At 36.2% G+C, this 18,000-nt stretch overlaps 1 protein-coding gene across 1 annotated transcript in view; it reads left to right on the top strand.

The window, feature by feature from the left end:
- The window catches only part of MAN1A1 (mannosidase alpha class 1A member 1), a 180,862-nt gene that overhangs the window by 89,511 nt on the left and 73,351 nt on the right, over nucleotides 1-18,000 (top strand). Inside the window, exon 6 of the mRNA XM_019029503.4 lies at nucleotides 12,435-12,529. Coding sequence (XP_018885048.3) covers nucleotides 12,435-12,529 — 95 coding nt within the window. The remainder of the gene's footprint in view (nucleotides 1-12,434; nucleotides 12,530-18,000) is intronic.

Below are 18,000 nucleotides of genomic sequence, written 5' to 3'. Positions count from 1 at the left end.
GATCTATTAAAAACAGATGCAGGGTTGTCATGAAATGGGATATATGAAAATATGTTAAAGCCGCTAAATGAAAAAAAAATAAAGATGCTTTCAAGTAAATTAGCAAAATTCAGGGATTAGCAAAGTATAGCCAAGCCCATTCATTCACATTTTGTCTATGGCTGCTTTGACCCTACAACTATAGTTAGTGAGTGAGTGAATGAATTGAATGAATGCTGACCAGAAATTGCACTTTCAAACATTTAACCTGAGGAAATAGTTATATATACAAATAAGTATGTACAGGGATGTTCATTCTAAGCTGTTTGTAATATCAAAACAAGGGAAACCTAAATATTGACTAATAGAAGACTGGCTAAATAAGTTCTGGTGTATCCTTATTATACCAGAACTAGTGTATGATACAGCTATTTTTAAAAAGATGTTACAGAAATGTATCCAGTGATAGGAAACAAAAGTCAGCAAACTACAGCCCTTTGGCCAAATTGGCTCAAGACCTGTTTTTATACTACCAGAGCTGTGAGTGGGTTGTTAAATTTTAAAGGATTATTAAAAATAAACGTGAGACAGAGTATGTGGCTAGTAAAGCTTAAAATATTTACTATCTAACCCTCTATAGAAAATGTTTGCTGACCCCTGATATAGAATGTTGTATACAATGTAGATTAAATTGGTAGGGTTGGGTTTAAAACATTATGAAATAGTATATATAGAACAATACCTTTTTTAAAAAAATGCAATCAATACCATTTAGACACTTAAGATGTTAATAGTTACTTCTGGGTAGACAAGATTAATAAGATTCTATATTTTATGCCTAATTTTGTGATTTTTCAATAATGAGAATGTATTCATTGTTTAAGAAGATAAAAATTTAATATTGGCATGGGGAAAAAGAGAACTTCTCTGAGTTTCAAGGTGCACAAATATGTTTTTCCATTTTGTAGATGAGGAAACTGAGACTAAGAGTTTAATTTACTTGCCTGGAGGGGCACAAACATAAGACAAAACTTGCATTGATGCCAAATTTTCTGTCCAGCAGTGTCACCATTTGATAATTTAAAATGCTTATCTGTCAGCTGAAATAAAACTATAGACTCTGTACCCAAAGGCAATTTAAAGGTATCAGTGTATAATATATGATAAAGGAGGATTATGCAGAAATAACAAACCACCTGCCTAATGGTATTAGGTGTGTACTGGATAGGTTTACATTTGCTTAAATAGAATGAAAAAATGAGTAGCTTACGTTTTACATTTTTTAAAAGAAACAAAACCTGTACACATAGGTATTCGGTTGACTTTGTAAATTTGCAAACTATTACTGCTACATAATGTGGTAATTAATTGCTCTTTCATACCTGTAGAGTTTAATTGTTCAAATTCAGGCATGTGACACAAAAAGGGACCATGTCCTGAAGCTTGTGCCCTTCACCGTAAGATAGAGGAAGGACATTTGACTTATCAGATCCTTGTGCAGGTAACTGTTTACAAAATAAGTCAGCAACTCAGAAGAAGAATGAATACAACAGTGACAAGTCTCGTTGTAATGAACTGATAGCTAATAACTCAAAGAAGCAGTAGGACTATAGAAAGCAGACATGATAGCTCAGCAGCTTTTGGACCATTTAGTGTGTGGACAAAAGGCCTAGTATCCTTCTATTATTCCTGAGGAAACCACTATCTTATAGCCAAGAATAATAACTATTGTTGCTCTTTTAAAAAGCACTTGTTCCTTTAATTATAACCATCTTGTGATTTGGGAAGATTATTCTCTATTCACATATTTAGAAACTGAGGCACAGAAAGGAGGTTAAGTGAGCGTTCAAGATCGTATAGACTGTTCAAGTGATTATGGAAAACTCCATCACCTAGTCCCAGCTCTGTATGCGTATGATGGTGATGCTGAGTAAAGGCAGGATCATTCTACATTTCACCGAATCATAAAAAAGATAAACTTATCTGTCTTTAAACTTATATAAACTTATATGTCTTTAAAACTTATATAAATTATTAAACTATAAATATTTTGATGCTCTTCAGAGATGAGGTTCAGTTAACAGGAAAAAAATTCACTAGTGTAGAATGCCTCGTAACTAAAATATGTCAGGGAATTATGATATACAGTCATGCCTAGGTATCTGTGGGGGTAGGTTTCAGGACCCCCTGAGGATACCAAAATCCACAGATGCTCAAGTTCCTTATATAAAATGGTACAGTATTTGCATATAACCTGAATACATCCTCCTGTATTCTTTAAATCATCTCTAGATTACTTATAATACCTAATATAATGTCAGTGCTATGTAAATAGTTGTTATACTGTGTAGTTTAGGAATAATGACAAGTCTATACGTGTTCAGTACAGATGTAACCATACATTTTTTTCCAAATATTTTTGATCTGCAACTGGTTGATACCACAGATGTGGAACCCACAGATACAAAGGTCCAATTGTATTTGCATAGATGAGGCTATCATTTTTTCTTTTGTCTTTTTCTTGAACAAAGATCACCAAGCCTGGATTTTGTATATTTTAATGATTTCTGATGTCTGAAAGCCATAGTAAATAGAACATCCCCAATTTTAACCCTATGATGTCACATATTAACATCTATGTAGTGGAGTCCATAAATTCAGTTAGAAATCATAGCCAGATAGAGTATGTGTGCTTTCATAATTCCCATCCCTTTAGTAGGCATTATATTTTTTAAAATAAAGATGTTTTCCTTTTGATGTGAAATGTATTTTCAGAAATTATTTGTCATATTTAGTGTAAACATTATTCACTATATACTGCATATTTTTCTAAATGTCATGTTGGCGATTTGCCCATTTTTTAAACCTAAAATTGAGATCGAATGAGTAGCTTTAGGCACTGTATAATGACTTGGATTACTGTGGTGTTCTTGCTGTAATTTATTATTATTTATCATTCTTGGGCAGGTATTTTAGTAATTAGAAAGCCTACAATAACACATGTGGTACACTTAAGAATAGTTTGAAGCACTAGAGCTGTATAGCCATTGGGTTTCCTCTCCCTTTTTTAACTTCCATATTGAATGCATATTAGAAGGACATGTAACTTTTATCATACTATTTCCTTGCTCCCAGCCCGCTACTCATTTATGTGTACAAAAGCATATACTTTCTTCTTGAGGAAAATTTTTTTAAAGGACCCTATTTCTTAAGATTTATTTTCCTTCTATCAGGTAGCCAATACAGTATTTTTTTGATGTTGTTGTTCATATATGTTTGCCTCTTACACTCAGAAAAGTCCCATAACCAATGAGAACTACTGCCTTTCTTCCTGCCCTATTTCTCATAACCTTGATGACCCAGAAATCTCTCCACTTACCATAAATGGGAGGCACTAAGGTAGTGTTAGGACTTCCTTAAGACAGCTGATGTGCTCTTTTAACTATCTTTTAAACTTCTCTTCCTGGTATTTAAGGCCATGAGCTTATCTTATTTAATCTGTCTCTCTCTCACCGTTTTCTAGACCCTAGTAATGTAGCTCTCCACCTGCTCGCTATCATGAAAAGCACTTCCTCTTCCCTTTTGCTTTATCTCTTGTCTTCCTCCACATTAATCCAGACCATGTACACAAACATGTACATACCTACTCCCAAATAAGTACACACCTGCATCTATATAAGTGTCACCTCTTCAACCTTACCTCTCCCCCAGACCTAACTCACTTTTTAAAAAAAATTCCCACAGTTACAGCATGTATCACTTAGTTTATTCTCTACCTATGGTTTGTATTATTTTATGTTGTATATCTTATGCTTATATGGTTTTATATGGCTGACTTACCTTCCTGGTTGTAAGCTTCTTGAGATCAGGGATTTAATTTTTTCTCATGTATCTCTCTTATAGCCCTTACCACATTGGTAAATATGTAGTAAATGCTTATTAAGTCTTAAAATAAGCCTGTCTTGTGGAGCAGAAACGTTCCTCAGGAAGTGTCTTATCGAGTGTTCCCATTTTACAAAAGAGAAAATTGGAACAGTGAAGTGACCCATTTTCTTTATGACATAACTGGTGAGTAGCAAGCCCTGAACTAGAACCTAGGGCTCCTGACTCTTAGTTCAGTGTGCCTATTCCCAGGCAGCCTTGACCACGCTGATGCTCAGGGAAACACTGCCACTTAGAACATGGCATTTACTGCTGCTCACGTGGACAGTGGTGATATCCATGTCCTGAACAACAGCCTGAAGTTCTCCCCTGCATTCCCCATTTTTCATCTTGCCTTCTTAACTTTGTAAAACCCTCTCTATTCAGGAACTAGGGAATGAATGAGAGTCCTCTCTCAGGAAAAAAAAAAATAATGAGATACAATTTTATTCATTCATTTATCAACATTTACTCATTTTGACTAGGAGATAGCATAAAAGCCACTTCTCTTCACTACCTCTTATTTTTTCATGAGAATAAATATCTTTAAAAAGCTAGATAAATCTAAAGTGCCTATTCACTAGAACATTCTACATATAGATTTTTAAACTATGCTTACAATTGGAAGTGTTTTCCTTTGTTTAAATTTTATGCTTTTATATATTAGTAAACTCAAGACTAAAGGACAGCTACATTGATTCTTCTTGGTTATAATTGATGGTTATTGGCAGGATAGCATGTGTAGCCTTTTTATTTTGAAAAAAAACAAGTTGGGAAGATCTCTGTGCTTTAATATTTCAGGAAAATAAGCAACACTCTTCTCATCTAACTGCCTGAAGGCGAAAAATTGAATTGTATTGAATCACAGGGGAGAAAAACAAAGTAATTGACAAAAGCAGTCATCTAATTAAATATATTATTTTTTAAAAAATGAAGTTTGTAATGAAATTTGACAAATACAACACATAATTTTTCTTAATTTAAAACTTCGGTTTTAGGTTTTGATCAATTACAGAAACAGAATGAGAAGAAAGAAAGAGACAGAGAAAGAAAGATGTGTGCCCACAAGGGAGAGTCCCTCTGGATCAAAAGGATCACCCATCTCTGAGATGACAGGAAGCTGGTATTCACTTGGGTGTAGCTGGCAGTAAACCATCCCACATCAGAGCATTTAACTAGGAGAATAGGCCCTCTCTGAACTTCAGTTTCCTCATCTGTGTATCAGATTATGGAACTAGATAACCTTTGATGTCCCTTCCAGCTCTAAGTTTCTGCTGGATTAGTTATTTTTACATACCTTTATTCTGATATTTAAATCTTTCAAGGGTCTACTCTAAAAAGCCAGAATAGCTTAATAAGTACATACTGGTTTAGTGATTGATTTTGGCCCATATTATGTGCAAGTTTATCAACTCAACTAACAGTATATAGGTTTAGTTATTTGCAGCCAAAGATATTTGTTGTGTCTATGGCATCTTGTGCTGAAAGCTTTATGTAGTGAAAATGAGTAATAGGTAAACTGTACTTGTACTAATGGTGAATTAGTGTTTGATCTTTTAATGGTGAAGTTTTCAACATGAGCATTTGAAGAAAAGCTTTGATATTGATTGTGCATTTCAAACTGAAGCATGTCTGAACTGAAAATATTTCCTTCCAAAGCCATCTGTTCTTATTCATTTCTTTTTTCCTTATTCTTTGCTCTGGCATGTATATATTCCTACATAGTTCTTTAGGGAACTGCAAACTAGAAAGGCAAAGAAAACCATATGTCTTGTTTACAGCCTTGTCTGATACTGTCTGTCAGGGTAAAGTAAAAAGATAAATGTGTTTATTTGATAGATTTTAAATTTTGAAGTTTTTAAAACGTTGATCAAAAACAGCAGTAAGACTGATGATGTTACTTAATTGTAAAGAAAAGATACAGTTTTCATGTAGTTATTTTGAAATTCTTAACTTTAGGCTATAAAAGTTTTTATTTAAAGTTATTTGTTAGTTACATGCTCAAAAGAACTGTTGCATCATATTTTACCACCCTTCTTTCAGCAAGTTACATTGTTTTGACTTTTGCTATGAATGTAATCAGAATCCCTAGAATGCAAAATCTTTTAGAAAATTCTTGTTGGATCATAAGATGTCTGCCCATCCCAAACTGATTGCTAGTTGTACAAAAACCATATTTTCTTTTAGTGGACATTTAAAAATATCTTCTATTAGCAAGGATTACATTTTATGAACTGTAATTTTTCACCTGACTCTCTTAACTTTATAAAATCCTCCCCACCAAATAGAGGTACCAACAAACACCAGAAACCAAGATTGGAATTGGTTGGCAAATTAACATTTCCTATCTTCAAAAGATGATATTTGTCTTACTTTTTTCCCAGTCACATTTTAGTACTAGTTTTGTAGCTTCTGAGTACTTATTTTTCCAGTGATAAATCAAAAACAGAAATGATCAGCCTTACTCTCCCTCTTTTTTCTGGGGAAATTGAGAACCAGAAGAGTTAACTGACCAGCTCAGGCCTCACATGGAAACAGTAGTACAGCCAGTCCAAGGACCTGGGTCCGGGGCTCTCTCCATCATGCCTATCCCCATTTGAAGTAGCACTAAAGTACCATTTAGTGTACTTTTTGTAATAATTTGCTTTTCAGCACATCATCTAATATGTGCTGCTTAAAACTTAATTGCCCTTTAGAATGATTTGTGATATGCCTCCTTCATTCTCTCAACAATTTTAATTTTACAAGCTAGTTTTATTACAAGCTCACCAGTTTAGGTAGAAGGATGTTCTCTTTCAGAATCTGGATTCTTCCTCCAGTAACCTCATCAGAGCTCAGGAGGAGATAACAAATCAAACATTGAGAATTGAAGTTGATTCAGTCTCATGTATGATGTGATTCAAGCATCAGTGAGCTAATTAATATTTTTATCTAAAAATATTTTGTAATTGTGCCCTAATTGTGCTGAAGGTTGAGACTCTAGAATACTGGAGATAATTATTTTCAGACAGTAGCAACTAGTGGAACGGGATGGAGCACTTTGCAAACAATATAATATCAATGGCTTCTTATTACAATGCCCCAGGTATGTTATTAGGTTGATGCGAAAGTAGTTGTGGTTTTGGACCATGAATTTTAAATCATTATAACTAGGCTCAAACACATCTTTATTAATCAAATAGGAACCATTACAATCAACACATTTTTGCCAACAAGAAATAAGTTTGTTTATTCCTGTAGTGTACAAATCTGTGCTTTGGGATTCGACAAACTCTTGGAAAGCATTTTCTGCATCCTTGTGATTGTGGAAATGTTTTCCCTGCAAAAAGCTGTCGAGATGCTTGAATAAGTGGTTAATGGGTTGGCAAGAGGTCAAGTGAATGTGGCAGATGAGACAATACTTCATAGCCCAATTTGTTGCAAAACCAACTTTTGAAGCGGTTTTGCAACGTGCAGTCGGGCGTTGTCATGGAGAATTGGGCCCTTTCTGTTGACTAATGCCAGCTGCAGGCATTGCAGTTTTCTGTGCATCTTATCAATTTGCTGAGCGTACTTCTCAGATATAATGGTTTCACCAGGGTTCAGAAAGCTGTAGTGTATCTCACCGGCAGCAGACCACCAAAGAGTGACCATTACCTTTTTTTTGGTGCAGATTTGGCTTTGGGAAGTGCTTTGGAGGTTCTTCTCGATCCATCCACTGAGCTGGTCATCACTGGTTGTCATATAAAATCCACTTTTTGTCGCACATCACAATCCGAGAAATTGTTCATTATTATTGTGTAGAATAAGAGAAGAAGACACTTCAAAACGACGATTTTTTTTTTTATGTTCACTCAGCTCATGGGGCACCCACTTAGCCAGTTTTTTCACCTTTCCAACTTGCCTCAAATGCAAAATGACCATAGAATGATCAACGTCCAGTTCTGTGGCAACTTCCGATGTAGTTGTAAGAGGATCAGCTTCGATGATTGGTCTCAATTGGTCATTACCAACTTCCCATGGCTGGCCACTATGCTCCTCATGTTCAAGGCTCTCATCTCCTTTGCAAGACTTATTTTTTTTATTTTTTTTTGAGACAAGAGTCTCACTTTGTCACCAGGCTGGAGAGCTGTGACGCAGTCTCGGCTCACTGCAACCTCCGCCTCCCGGGTTCAAGTGATTCTGCTGCCTCAGCCTCCCAAGTAGCTGGGACTGCAGCCATGCGCCACCACGCCCAGCTAATTTTTGTATTTTTAGTAGAGACGGGGTTTCACCATGTTGGCCAGGATAATCTCTATCTCTTGACTTCGTGATCCACCCGCCTCCGCCTCCCAAAGTGCTGGGATTACAGGCATGAGCCCCCATGCCCGGCCACAAAACTTCTTGAATCAAGACTGCACTGTATGTTTGTTAGCAGTTCCTGGGCCAAATGTGTTGTTGATGTTGTAGGTTGTCTCCGCTGCTTTACCACCCATTTTGAACTCAAATAAGAAAATCACTCGAATTTGCTTTTTGTCTAACATCCTTTCCATAGTCTAAAATCAACATAAAATAAACAATAATTCATTAGGAAAAAATGAATAAAGCGAGAAATGCCCATTAAAATTATGTAACATAACCACAAGAATGTATTCCAGTATCAAACGGCCAATTCCAACAATGCAAAAACCACAATTACTTTTGTACTCACCTAATCATTAATCTTAAATTGATTCATTTATGTATTAAATGAACATCTATTGAGTGCCAGCTGCTTCCATGCCCTCGTTGAGATCATATCTAGTGGAGTTATCAAACAATAAACAAGTAAATAAAATAATTAAGACATGATAAATAATGGAAAAGAAACAAGGTGTTATGATAATAAATAAGGATGGCCAACTTTGTGTGGGGTGGTTAGGAAAAGACCTCTTGAAGGGGACATTTACGCAGATTCCTGAAGGTAAGAATGAGCGAGGCATGCAGAGGGCTCAGGAAAGAGCATTGCAGGTAGAGGAAACTGCAAGTGCAAAAACCCCTATATGGGAAGGGGCCACTGTTCCTGTCTGTTAACTGAGAATATTAATATCTTCCTGCCTACTACTCATAGGAGCCTTGTGGTGATATCAGTAAATTTAAATAAAAAATGACTTAATCTGGGTTAGATCTGTATAATAGTCAGTGAAGGAGAAATTGGGGTCTTTTTCTCTACTTCTAGGAAGAAAAATTATTGGGGGATATGAGAGAAAACACACAAGAAAACGTTCAGAGATCTCTCTCTTGCCTTCTGTATCTTGATTTAGAGATCTGTATCAAAGACTGCATTGTATGGTACTAGTTATCAGTGTGGGAGTTCACAGAAGGCAAAGATCTTGACCTGGAGTCTTGGCCTGGACTTGACTTTGGCCTTAAAGAATAGGTAAATTTGGATCAGCCAAAAGGAGGCAGAAGAGAGTGATTTAAAATGAGAGAATGTGTAAATAAAGTTGCTAAGATGGACTGAACATGAATGAGAACTTAAGACCATGAAGACTCAAAAGCTGGAGCTGGAGCCAGAGCCAGACGGACAGAAAATAATTGAAGGGTCTGATTCATAGAGGTGGTTGAACCGTTAGTAGAGCAGATTTGACCCGATGTTAGACAACACAGGAAGTCATTATCATTTCTTGAACAAGAAAATTGTGTGGTAGAAAGTTGGTAACGTAAATACAGATTAATGGAAATGAGGAAAAATTATTAATGGAAATAAGGAAACAAGCAGGCTAGATAGGAGGACCTTCTTTTTTTTTTAATCATGCATTTCATTGTACCTGGCGATGAGAACATGGCCTAAGCTCCTATCAGAGAATGAACTGCATACAAGACATTTCAGATGAGTTAACAGTGATACTTAGTGACTGATGGAGGCAGTAAATCAAAAGTCAAAATGCCTGTTCACTTGAGTCCAAGGGACTGACCAGAAAATAATGTCAGTGATAGAGCTGGGGAAGTTTGCCCAGAATATTAAATGATTAATTCCATGTTGGACATGTTAAGTTTCAGAAAATAGCAAGACACCCAAGTTGTGATGTGTGTACACAGGTAGAAGTACTGAACTAGATCTAAAATAGAAGGTTGAATTTGAGAATGCAAATAGGTGGTGAGAACTGAAGCCTTAGCTCTTGAGAATGCACGCACATGATTAAAAGTGTGTATGTCGGGGAAGAGGCAGGTGGGGAGTAACTAACACACACACACACACACACACACACACACACACACAGAGAGAGAGAGAGAGAGAGAGAGAGAGAGAACAAGAGAGAGGAGTCTGAATAAGTAGAAGGCACCAAAACAACAGTTGGATAAAAGCCACCTTCTTGAGGAAATACCATTATCATTATCACCATAAAAACTACAACTACCTGTTAGTGTTTACTATGTGTCTAAAAGTCTTTAAATATAATACCTTATTATTTCTTTCCACAGCCTTTAAAAAAGTAAATGCTGTTGTTATCTCCATTGTACAGATGAGGAAGGTTAGGACAGAGAAATTAGGCAAGTTGTACAAGATTGCCCAGTTTGGAGAAGCTGAGCTGAGATTCAAGCACAGGCGTTGTGCTTCAAAGCCCTCAACTGTGCCATATGGTTATATCCAACTTGGTGTTTTAATTATGTGGTTTGACTTCGATCTTATGTAAGTTTCTTGAAAAGGAGTTAATTAACAGTTTTTAAAAGTTGGGTAGAAACCAGAAAGTCAACAGATGGCTGGGCAGTGATTGGATAAATCATTGTAGCAGAAGACAACATGAAATTTCTCTGGGGTAAGGCAGAGAAAGGGAAAGAAGAATATATCCTTTGCTCTACTTTTTTTTCTCCTCTCCATACACTACAAGTTATTGATACAGGAAATTGTCCCCTTTGACAAGAGTTACAATAATTTGTGGAAAAAATGGCACCTCTGTTTTTTAGCATTTTCTGTATACTATAAATGTATTTCCTTATTTGTATACAAGGAATGTCAGTTTATCTAAATTGACTGTCAACCAAAGTCATTTCTTTATTGACTTCCACTACTAAATGAGAGTTAGATTCCAAAAGATCAGTGGTATGCATGAGGAAAATTTTAAATTAAAAAAAAATTTTTTTTAAGATTCCAGAAGATAGGGCTTGGGAAGTAGCCTCAACATTGGTATTACTGGATTACCTTCAGTCTGGGAGCCCAAGTGCCTGGATGTCTCAGTGGAGAGGCAAAGGACTTAGAGCAGGAGTTAGACACTGAAGCCCTTCCCTCTGGAGAAGCCACACGTGACTTCTTTGTCGATTGCTTTAGTGAATGCTTCCCCAGTGGCTGACAGAGAACTTTGCCTCCATTTTCCATGCTCTTCAGGGCTCCTCCAGCCTCTCTCACTTCTTCCTTGTTTGAGGAGGAAATGGTATGCTTCTAGTCCACCATGCTCAGTCATACAGCTTAAAGGAGAGGGGAACAGGTACCTGCTTGGTGCCACAACTGTAGCAGGCCTTTCTTCAGTAAATAAGCTAGAGCTTTTCTTTGAACCTAAAACTGAGGATGGGTCTCATCTAATTAATCTTCCTAAAACACAGTTCTGCACACTAGACTTTCATTATTTTTCCATTCTAACCAGAATGAAAGTTTTAGCCTCGCATTTGTGGCCCTCCATGTTTTGGCCTGAGCTGTGGATGCCTGACCTCATTTACCAGTATCCCCTTTTTGTCAGGCAGGCTGCCCCATTCCCTGTGTATTCTGTAGGGCCCCACTTGCCTTCTTCTGTGGGGAGGAGGCTGATCCCTCAGGGATTCCCTCTTTACTTTTCAATCTTCACTCCGGTCTGTGGTATTATCGGCCCCAGTTCAATGCTACATACAGTCCTCATCTAAATGCCATCTCCAGCATACAGTCTCACTGAACTCACCTAGTATTTTATCTCCAGCTCTCATTATATCTGTGTTCTAGATATTTATGTACATATAATTATCTTCCCTAGTAAACTCTGGGCAGACTCTGTACCTAATTTAACTTAGTATTTTTTATATCACTTACACTTAACATCAGAGAAAGTTAAAGCTGCAAGGGCTGAGGAGACACACAGACCTGTGATAACGTCTTTTTCCAACTTCTTTCTCTGTGCTCTGGTAAATAATAGTGCTGAAGGTAGGATAGACCAGATCTCCTGGTTCTCAGTCCAGGTCTTATCCTCCAACAACAGTGGTTCTCCCACTGGCTTGCACATTGAAATCACCTGGCATCGTCTGTGATGCTTTTAAAATCCTGATCCAGAAGCTTACAACCATAGAAATTAGAATCTCAAGAGTAAGACGTTCACATCAGTAGCATCCAGATCTCCCCAAATGATTCTAATGAGCAACCAAGATTGGGAATAAATATCCCCCAGTATGATGGCCCCTGGACCATTGTTGCTTTACTGGGTAATTCTGTTAATTTGGTAAACTTTTTGTCAGATATTAAAGTAGAAAATACTAAAATATTAAAGTAGAAAAGCGGTAACTATTAGATAATAGTATAGTACATCTTGTTTTGCTTGCAACAGTAGCTTACAGTTAACTGTTTGACTTTTCAGATTTTTCGAAAGAAAGCAGTGGAACTTGGGGTAAAATTGCTACCTGCATTTCATACTCCCTCTGGAATACCTTGGGCATTGCTGAATATGAAAAGGTAAAACTCTTCATTTTCAACAACATGTTTTAAGGTGAAATATTCCAGATTGTTGCCTAATAAGTATCTAATGATAGATAATTACTTGTATGATACTGGTGACTAACAGACTCCACTGGGAGTCTTGAGATCTGTCTTTTCGTTGGCAGCTATTAGCTTTTCAGTGTTCCATAGCCTCAGATATGTCCCCATTGTGGGATGGCATAACCTCAACAGAGTCATTCAGGCCAGACACGATTGGAGGTTTACACTGTTTCATAGTGACTTTGCATCAATGATACTGTCTCCATAAATACCAAAAGAATCCCGTTATCTTTTAATTGTCATCAAAGCATTTCACTTCCAAAGAAGCAAATTCCTAAGAACCTTTATTTAAGTTCAGCTACTGGTCAGAAATATGGCAGAAATACAATATTTGGCCTAATCAGATCCCCCATAAAAGGAGCTGGTATAATGGAGACTGGGAGCACCTGTGGTTACCCAGCCCCCAGTTGTAAGAAGGGAAGGCAGCCAATGCACTCACCCAGATCAATCCAACCTTCTCATCCTCTTTGGTGGAGAACCCTGATATGCCAAGTTCTTGAGAATGTGGCTCCAGTTGGAAAAGACACACACACACACACACACACACACATCCCAGGCTGAACAGACTTTCTGGTGTTCTCCCAGAGAGTAGTTGGAGTTTTCATAACTTAAGCATTTCATTAATAAACGATTTTGTCTTAAGCTTCCTTCTTAACGCCTTCCTGCCCATAAGTTATTAATTGCCTGTACCTCTCTGTGATAATGATGAGACAGTGATGATAGCTATTATTGTCACTATAAAATGTGATGGGCTCTTTAGTCCTCTTACCACGTATTATCCTCACAACAACCCAGTAAGGTCAATGCTATTATCTCCATTTTACCAGTAGGAAGCTCTAGTCACAGAGAGATTAATTAATTTACCTAATATCATACAGTAAGTAAATGGTAGAGCTAGAATATGTACTTAGATGTCTATACACACATCGATGCATATGTACAAATGAAACAGCTTTCTGGTTTAGAAACACCAAGAGAATGCATAGCATGATTTGGCAAGATTAATGCACATTTCTTCCTAATTATTTATTTTAGTGACATTCTGTCCAAATATTAATCATAAAACCATGAAATTAATCAGTTTATTTTATTTTTCCTTTAACAAATTTGTGAGATGCCATGCTTTAGTTTCATTTGTATATTATATATCTACACCTTGAAATCATCCTGTACCTATCTATAGGTGTGGGGAGTGGGGTGGGGAGAGTTCACACCTCTGGGCCATGTTAAACTGAGATATTAATCGTTCTCTATTGCAGAATGTGATGCCTCAGGATCTGTTCTTCCTTTAGGGGTCCTCAGGCTTTCTCTGTCAGCTTGAAGATCATACATGTACTGTAGGGCCTTAATGCAGGGGTGGCTCTGAGCTTGGCTTGGAAGCAGCTTGGTTTGTGTTTGGAGGCCCATGAGTATTTGACTCCTGTAGACCTTCTTTCTTACCTTTTATATCTTCAGAATTTGTATTTATAGGTAGTATTCTGACCAAGATACTACTCTCTTACCTAAAACAAGATCTGGTCACAAAAGCACCGTGCACAATTAACTCATTTTTTTCCCTACTGAGAAAAGTGTTATGGGCATAGTAGTACACTAAACTAATTGGTTATCAAGAGACCTGAATCTAGGTCTTCACAGCTACTCGAGGTTTGTCTTTGCAGCAGTCATTTAAACTCTCTTGGCTAATTTGTAACCAGGAAGGTAGGTGAACTCAGTAGTTACTTTGTGAACATTTTGGGGTTCACAGACCACTTTCAGATTCCGATGAACATATCCCTCTCATAAAGTGCATATTCCTGACTACATGGATTTTTACACAATTTCCAAAAGCTAACAGTACAATGGAAGACCACCAATGACCCCCAGTTTACAATCCTAGAGCAGATGATCACTCCAGCCTTCTGTTAAATTCTGTGAAGCTAGTTTATCTCGTTTCCTGGAAGGTAATGAAATTGGAGAAAGGCCTACTAAATCTAATAGAGGTGTGGGCTACATCTTTGCAAAAGTCGAGTTCATTTTTATGAGATGCTGATATTACTTAATTAGTACTGGCCTCCCTTGAAATAAGCATAAGAAATTGGAATTCAGAATATACTATTTTGAAGTATATTTAACTTTACTGTTTATTTCCAACTGCCAAGTGGATTTTTCCGTAGTTAAATCTATCCTTAGTGTACCATGGAGATATTTTTCAGTACATAAATACTTAATTTATTAAATTACTAATTCCTCTAGTATCTTTCATACCTTTGTCTGTCAAGAATTTATTAACCAGGGCGTTCAAATTTTTTATAAGACTTCATTTTGCGCAGTATTTTACATTAGAATTTATTTAATTTCAGAGATTACAGAAAAATTGCATGTGGTGAAAAATAATGTGTCATTTTCATTTATGTGTTCACTGATGTTTTGAAGTTAAACTGGATGAAATTGAGCAACCATTTGGCAGCTGATAATAATTTCTTCTTGGCAACATGCATGAATTTTTAATTATATATTGTATCCACTCTCAATCCCATTTACTGAATACCAGTGACTTACCCAAATTCACACAATAAGCACTGGCAAAATTAATAGTGATATTAGTTCACTAAAATTCCCCCTGTTCCTTTGCCTAATCAAGTACACTCCTTGAATCAGCTGTACTTCCAGCTGTGAGACTGATTTATCATCTTAAAAGTTTTCCTGTAGGGCAAGAAGGGACATTTCATATTTATCTACAAGATTACTTTTCAAAATGTGCTGTTGGTGTCATTTGTACATATATACTGTTTTGCGAATCACTTTATTTTCACAGTATGGGTCAAGGTATAGGGAACAGCTGGCCTAGAGCTGCTTTCGTAGTTTTGGAAGGCTGTCACCAGCAAAAGTTTCAAAGGAGTGGGGAAACATATATCTGGCAAAATCTTATTTTCTTAATTACCTTCTCAGAATAAGAGAATGTAGAAAGCTGCCCAGGAGAAGAAAAAAAGGGGGCTTAAAGATGCTTTTTAGACTAGCTGTGCATTCATTGTTGACTGGCTTTGAAACTCTTGGCAAGAATTACCACTGGAGAGACACTGAATGTGCTGGCTGTAATATCATAATTCTGCTCTTCCCTCTCAATTTTGAAAATAGTTTTGAATGTGTCTCTTTGTCAACATCTATATGTTAACAACAGTATGAACTTATTCGTATTATCTGTTCACATTCCTCTGGTATTCTGGTTATTGCCTAAAGATAATTGGTTTCTTTACCTTTTCTTTGTCAAAACTAAGCATTTATTTGAGTCTCCGCTGTGATAAAGATTTCTTACTAAGTCCTGGGAAGAGTTTCTACTTCTCTTCACTTTATTCAAGAAGATAACAGACATGTTCTTTCCCTCATCTTTCCCTCAGGGGACTCACTGCCTGGTTGGTAAAGCAGAATTTATTTTTCTGTGTTATACACTCACACATGTAATTGACAAACCTAAGATGGACCAAGGAGAGATAATAAGTACTCACCAGGTTGAATTTGAAGCAAGCAGCAATTTGAATTGGGGAGGTTTATGTATTTGGAGACAAAACATCAATAAGTCAAGTTGTATTTCAGTATTTGTGCAAGCTGAATATATGCAGAGACCCTAAATAATTCACTCATATACTACATGAGGAACTCTATCCCAAAAGCGGTTCAGAAAAAAAAAAAATTTAATTGTCTTTTCTGCCACATCTATTTAAATTGTTAATTCGATAAGAATTCTTAATTCAATAGATTCTGAAATTGTGATTTAATGGAAAGTACTCATTTGATAACCTAGATGCTATACAGTTCCTCACTAGAGTAACATGTTTCCTTCACCAATATGATCATAGAATGAGAATGCATAAGTTACACACCTCTGCTAAAAGAAAATCATTGCCTTTCTAATATTAGGTTTTGGTAGAACTCAATTTCTCTAATGTGAAAATGTCAAAGTTTGGTGTCTATTCTTGTTATTACTATTAGCAAGAGGCCTATGCTTTTTTTTCTCGAACCTGAAGCAGAAAAATTATCTCTGTGATTTGTAAAATCAGGCATTTCACCATTTCTGTATTTCCAAAGGTAATTCAAGTCTAGGTAGAGTAGACTTAGATTTTGGGTTTTTTAAAGTGTGTTCTTAAAATAATGTAGTTAATGTTCCCATTATTCATTTCTATCACAGGGCATACAGTCTGGGCATTCCTAATAATTTTTCTGTCTTTCCTGATAAATGAGTTAGTTTTAGCTATACACTATTTTATCACTTCTCTGTATGGATTTTTCTGACTCCCGCTTGGTGTTACATTTAGTAGAGCTGTCTACAGTGTGTGCTTTTATTGCACACCATGAAGGCATGTATAGGAAATGACTGATCTTCATGCAGACTCTCATTAGTCAGTGAGGTGATGAATGAGGCACAACCCCTCACCTGTTTTATTTCCTGCTTTGTAAAGCTTTATTTACTGACTATTCTAATTATCTGATGAAAATACATACGATGTCATTAGTTACATTACAGTTTATATTATTATAATTAAATTGCAGATTGCCCTACTTTGACTGAAATAGGGCTTTAATTAAGAATAGTACATAGCTGCCTGTCTTCTAATAGTGAAAGATTATCCTAGGGAAGCATATAATGTCTATATTTTAAGAAAAGGTGATAGCCCCCTTGTTGGGTTTATTAATACTTTGGTGGTATAAAATGTTTAAATATTACGTTATAGTTGGTTAATTTTAATAAACACAAACTATGAAAGATGATCTGATAGGTTAAATATTGTTTAAGTGTTTTCCTATATCTCCCTATGTTTTTACTTGACAGTTAAAGCATAAATTTCTGCATTATTAAATTTGCTAACAGTTTTTTAAAGTTCCTGGTTTCAGATTTGAAAGAAGTATATTTTCAAATGAAGCAGAATACAATTCCATACTTTAATATAATAGAAATAATATGAAAATATCAATAAACAAATTTTCTGAACATAAGATCAAATTGATTTAATGGTGCTAGTATTCTATGAGGCAAAAATATTGCTTAATTATCCTAAAAATGTTCTGTAGCAGTGATATAAGCCTGAGTATAAAATCAGAGCTCCATCTTACACTTTATGTTTTATTTATATACTTTATAGATCTATTAAGAAGTCAGAGACAAGTTTAGAAACTGTAGAAAAGTTTTTTAAAAAGAAGTTACATCTTTCCAAGTATTTTTTTTTTATTATACTTTAAGTTTTAGGGTACATGTGCACATTGTGCAGGTTAGTTACATATGTATACATGTGCCATGCTGGTGCGCTGCACCCACTAACTCGTCATCTAGCATTAGGTATATCTCCCAGTGCTATCCCTCCCCCCTCCCCCCACCCCACAACAGTCCCCAGAGTGTGATATTCCCCTTCCTGTGT

The sequence above is a fragment of the Gorilla gorilla genome, chromosome 5, assembly GCF_029281585.2.
Source record: "Gorilla gorilla gorilla isolate KB3781 chromosome 5, NHGRI_mGorGor1-v2.1_pri, whole genome shotgun sequence".
NCBI classification, from domain to species: domain Eukaryota; kingdom Metazoa; phylum Chordata; class Mammalia; order Primates; family Hominidae; genus Gorilla; species Gorilla gorilla.
The sequence above is the reverse complement of the archived record's forward strand: the minus strand, read 5'-3'. Positions and strand labels throughout refer to the sequence as shown.